The following is a 4,946-nucleotide window of genomic DNA, read 5'->3' as shown; positions in this document are numbered from 1 at the left end:
GGCGGGGGGGCGGTGGTGGAGAGCCCCCCTGCCAATGCAGGGGACATGGGTTCAATCCCTGGTCTGGGAAGATCCCACATGCCACGGAGCAATTAGGCCCGTGCATCACAACTACTGAGCCTGCGCTCTAGAGCCCGCAAGCCACAACTACTGTGTCCGTGTGCCACAACTACTGAAGCCCACGTGCCTAGAGCCCATGCTCCGCAACAAGAGAAGCCACCGCAATGAGAAGCCCGCGCACCACAACGAACAGTAGCTCCCGCTCACCGCAACTAGAGAAGAGCCCGCGTTCAGCAACGAAGACCCAACGCAGCCAAAAATAATAAATAAATAAAATAAATAAATTTATTTAAAAAATAAAGGTGAGATACAAAGTACACTTAGAAATAGCAGCTAGAGAGGGAGAAGGAAAAACAGACATCACAAAAGTCAAGGGAAGACTGGGTGTTGAGAAGGATGAAATGTCAACTTTATCAAGTGTTGCCGAAGCTTAAGGGTATCTTCTCTTTTCCAAATATGGCAGCAGAGTCCTGAAAGTAAATGTCTCCTGTTTCATAAGTACCACAGCTACCAGAAAACATTAGAAATATAGTTAGATCTTGTTGACCAATTTCTCTATTCAAGTAATCACCATGCTGAGGGGCTTTCAAACTTTTTATTGACTGTGAGCCATAGAAAGAAATACATCTCACAGTGTGACCCAGTTCACACATACATCCAACATACTAAAACAAAGGTCTTGGAAGGTAATACCTAAACTTTACAACATGCCAGGCACTTAGTTATTTTCCATTCTAATCCACTCCACACCATTCTAATCCTTCCCGTTAAAAAAAAGATGCTAGGGCTTCCCTGGTGGCGCAGTGGTTGGGAGTCCGCCTGCCAAGGCAGGGGACACGGGTTCGTGCCCCGGTCCGGGAAGATCCCACATGCCGCGGAGCAGCTGGGCCCGTGAGCCATGGCCGCTGAGCCTGCGCGTCCGGAGCCTGTGCTCCGCAACGGGAGAGGCCACAACAGTGAGAGGCCCGTGTACCGCAAAAAAAAAAAAAAAGATGCTAGTTATGTCCCTCCCTCAAAATTGACTTCATGGCCCACCAACAGATCTTGACTTGTGGTTTGAAAAATATTGCCATCCCCTATTTGACCTTTTCTCCTCAAATTTCCTGACTTTGCCGAGGGCAAGGCAGCTTCCCATGACAGATGTCAATGAAGGAGAAACGCTCTTTACTGAATTCTGGACAAAATGCTTTGTAAGTCTGACAAGCTGATAGACATGAAACATTCAATAAATACTACAGTAATGATGTTCATGCATGTCAAAAAGTCATGCGGGGCCCTCAGTGGTCTCTGATTTCTGGTAATGGCAGGAAATATTTACCAAGTGCCTGTTATGCGCTTGGACTGCTGCTTAGGATTTAAAAGCTTTATCTCATTTAATTATCATAATAACCTTAGGAGGTAGGTACTGTTATTTTCATCCCATTTTACAGATGAGGAAATTGAGGCTCAGTGATATTAAGGGAGCTGCTCAAGGCAGTCTGACTAGTACAACAGGCATATCTGGGATTTGAACCACTTTTCCCTGATGCTAAAGCTTGTGCTTTTAATGCTACACTCTATTTTTGGCATTAAATTCTTTGGGTAGATATAATTTAAACATTTGTTAAAATTTCATTTTTTGCTTAGAAACAAACTTCACTCAAAAGTAAAAAAGTATAATATGTAACCTGCCCAAGGCTACCCATTTAGGTTCACAGTCTGGCTATGACCCCAGGACAGTTTGTCTTTGGAACTGAGCCTGGAGCCGTCAGTGACACAGCTGCCCTGTAATCCTGCCCACTGTCCACATTCACAGGCATGTAAGAACTCCATCATGGCAAGTTTCTTTTCAAATATTCATTTTGAAATTTATGTAATCTAAATTATCTACTCTCACAGAGCAGTGATTACTCTCTCTCTCTCTCTTTTTAAATCCTTTTCTGAATCACATAAACACATAAAGAACAGAACAAGCTCCTTGCTCCACCTAATGAAAAAGGAGACAAGGACACACTCATGAGCTGTTTCTCCTGGCAGAGTGACGCCTCTTCCCTAAAATACTGCTTCCTGAGAAATTCTTCGGCAATGAGAATGAAGTTCTAGATAAATGAGGTCATTGTGAGTAGCAGCCAAAGTCTTTCACTGCCTTTAATGGTCAGAATTTTCTTTTCTTTTCTTTTTTTTTAACACCTTTATTGGAGTATAATTGCTTTACAATGGTGTGTTAGTTTCTGCAGTATAACAAAGTGAATCAGCTATACATATACATATATCCCCATATCGCCTCAGAATTTTCTTTTCAAAGACAAAAATGATGTTATTCTTTTTTGTAAATATGGTACAGTTTTTAAACTCAGGCAATCAGAAAAGTATAACCAAGAGAGAAATAAATTACCCTGAAGCGCATTACCCTGAAACATTTGGTACACATGATTCTGCACATCTCATTATGCTTATAGGTACCCAGAGGAATGATTCAATAGCTGAATACATAGACAAAAGCTAGGTTATGCCATACTTATGACTTTAATAAAAGTAGTAAATTTAACTTGATTCAAACTTCGAAGAAAAAGAAATTAAAATGAAATGAATCACTGTAGTTCAAATGTTTCATCACCACATGAGATATTAGTTCTTAAAAAGATCTTTTAAATTAAGAAAATTGTGTATGAAAGATATTGAGAGTTTAGTTATTAAAATGATGACATATTTTCATTTTGGATCACATATAATGGCTTCATGCTACGGAAGTCAGTACATATACAGTTTTTCCCCACCTTCTGATTTGTTTTATTATTGATAAGGTTCAAACATTTACAAGAAATTTCTGTAACCGTATTTCCCAGCACTAGTCTTAGTTCTACATCTAGGTAGTTGCAATGCCTGCTCCCTTTTTGCCAAAGTCTTGTCATTTCTAAGCTCATTTAGGCTCATCTTTATCCCTCTGTCAGCTGGATATCATCTTTAGTTAGTGTTCCCTCCCAACCACAGCCTGCAAGAAGGTCTCAGGGGAGTGATAGCCCAAGTTCAACCTGCTTGAAAATACAGAAAATATATTTGCTGAACTTGGTAAGAGTCTTAGGTCACACGTATTTTTCCCTCAGAAGATACATCACTGTCATGAACTGAGTGTTGCCAGATAGAAATCATTGCTTTTGCTGTGACGGTCATAAATAATTTCATTTTCTTCAAAGTTAAATAACTTTACCAAGACATGTCTTCCTGTTATTTTTATTAAATTTTCCTAGACAGAGCATGCTTTTCAGTATGCCATTCCAGATAGTCATTATTACCTGTTCAATTATTACTACCTGTTAGCTATGATAGGTTTTTCATCTCTATATAACGTTTTTATTTTCCATCTTCTTCCTAAGTTCTGCCACCGTGCTTTTTAAAAAAGTTAGTCTTCTTGTCTTGGAATCTCTTCTTTGACTGTTATCCCTTCTTTGAGGTTTACCATTAGAGAACATGTTGTTTGTGGATTCAAACTATGAACCATTATGTGTCTGAATTTTTCTTTAATTTCCATGAGAAAACTTTCAGGAATGTTTGACTCGTGTTCTTTTTGTCTTTCTCCCTTTCAGTAATTAGGGATAGGTGTGCTGGATTCTCTGGGACAATTACTCTTTGAATGGAGCCAGCTCTTTATTAAATATTAGGTGAGTGGGTATAGGAGTGAGGATCTATCACACACCGACTTACCATTTTGCATTCCTTCTTGATTGCAATGTGCGTTGAGTGAGAGGTGAAAAGTGAAAATGTCCATTCACTAGCATCTTTAATAAAAACTGTGAGTTGTACAGAATTCTGCACTCAGTTTCACTTAAAAATGTCCTATAGTTCTAATAAGTATCGATGTTTCAGAGGTGATGGATTTCCTTGTTTGCTCAGCCACAGAATAACGTTTTGACAGACTTCTTTTCTCCATTTAAACAACTTCTTCTTGCCTAAGTACTCAATACTCTGTTTCCATGAAGAAACTGTTGTCTAATTTAATCTAACACAACACAATGAGATAATTTAACATGAAATATCTAAAACCTTTCTTTTTCCTCACTCATTTAATACAATAGGTGGTTTATCTTTGCACAATTAATAGGAGTCTGAGTCTTGTGCTTATAAATTAGCCAAAACGAAAAGAACCAACTTACATGAAATACTGCACAGAATAAGTAACTTCCACTCCTTGTAGGCCCTGTGGTGGGTTCCACTGTAGGATATTCTTCATGTTTATAGATAAGAAGGTTATATTTGTAGGTTTAGGCAGACCACCAGAGACACAGGAAACTGAAAAAGGAGTAGAGAGGAATTGAGGTCTTAATAGAGAGAAAGGAAGACCTAACATGTGGTAGCTGGTCTCCAGATACGGTCCCCAATGAGCCACACCTTCCAGTACTCATGCTCTGTGTATTTCCTTCCAAATTGAACATGGGCTGACCTCATGGCCCTCTTTAACCAACAAAATTGATACTGGGACTGAGCCTTAACAAGGCCTATGAGCTTCCACTTTTGTCCTTTTGAAAGCCCTGAGCTGCCATGTAAAAAGTGGGCTACTATGCTGGAGAAACCATGTCAAGAGGCCATGTGAAGAGGGAGAGGTTCGGCTGTCCCAGTGTCCCAGCTGAGCCCAGTCTTCCAACCAAGGGGCCAGAATGAAGCCACTGTGGACATTCCAGCCCCATGTGCCATAGACTGAAGCTTCACGAGAGGCTCTGAAAGAGACCAGCTGAAGAACCATCCAGCTGAGCCCTAGATAAATCCTCAGAATTATGAGAAATTATAAAATGATTCTTTTAAACCACTAAATGTTGGGGCAGTTTGTTATGCACCAGAAGATAACTGAAACAATCCCTTTATTAGATATAGAAATAAAATTTAGGATAGATGTCACTGAAAGGCCAGAGACT

The 4,946-nt window shown here is 39.9% G+C and overlaps 1 protein-coding gene across 1 annotated transcript in view; it reads right to left on the bottom strand.

Annotated features, from left to right (window-relative positions):
* The window catches only part of IL20RA (interleukin 20 receptor subunit alpha), a 15,110-nt gene extending 10,789 nt beyond the window's left edge, over nt 1–4,321 (bottom strand). Inside the window, exon 1 of the mRNA XM_024759082.1 lies at nt 4,191–4,321. Coding sequence (XP_024614850.1) covers nt 4,191–4,267 — 77 coding nt within the window. The 5' untranslated portion in view covers nt 4,268–4,321. The remainder of the gene's footprint in view (nt 1–4,190) is intronic.
* Between the last annotated feature and the right edge of the window lie 625 nt (nt 4,322–4,946).

Source organism: Neophocaena asiaeorientalis, unplaced genomic scaffold (assembly GCF_003031525.2).
Source record: "Neophocaena asiaeorientalis asiaeorientalis breed wild unplaced genomic scaffold, Neophocaena_asiaeorientalis_V1.1 scaffold5, whole genome shotgun sequence".
Lineage (NCBI taxonomy): Eukaryota > Metazoa > Chordata > Mammalia > Artiodactyla > Phocoenidae > Neophocaena > Neophocaena asiaeorientalis.
This window is presented reverse-complemented; position numbering and strand designations above follow the sequence as displayed.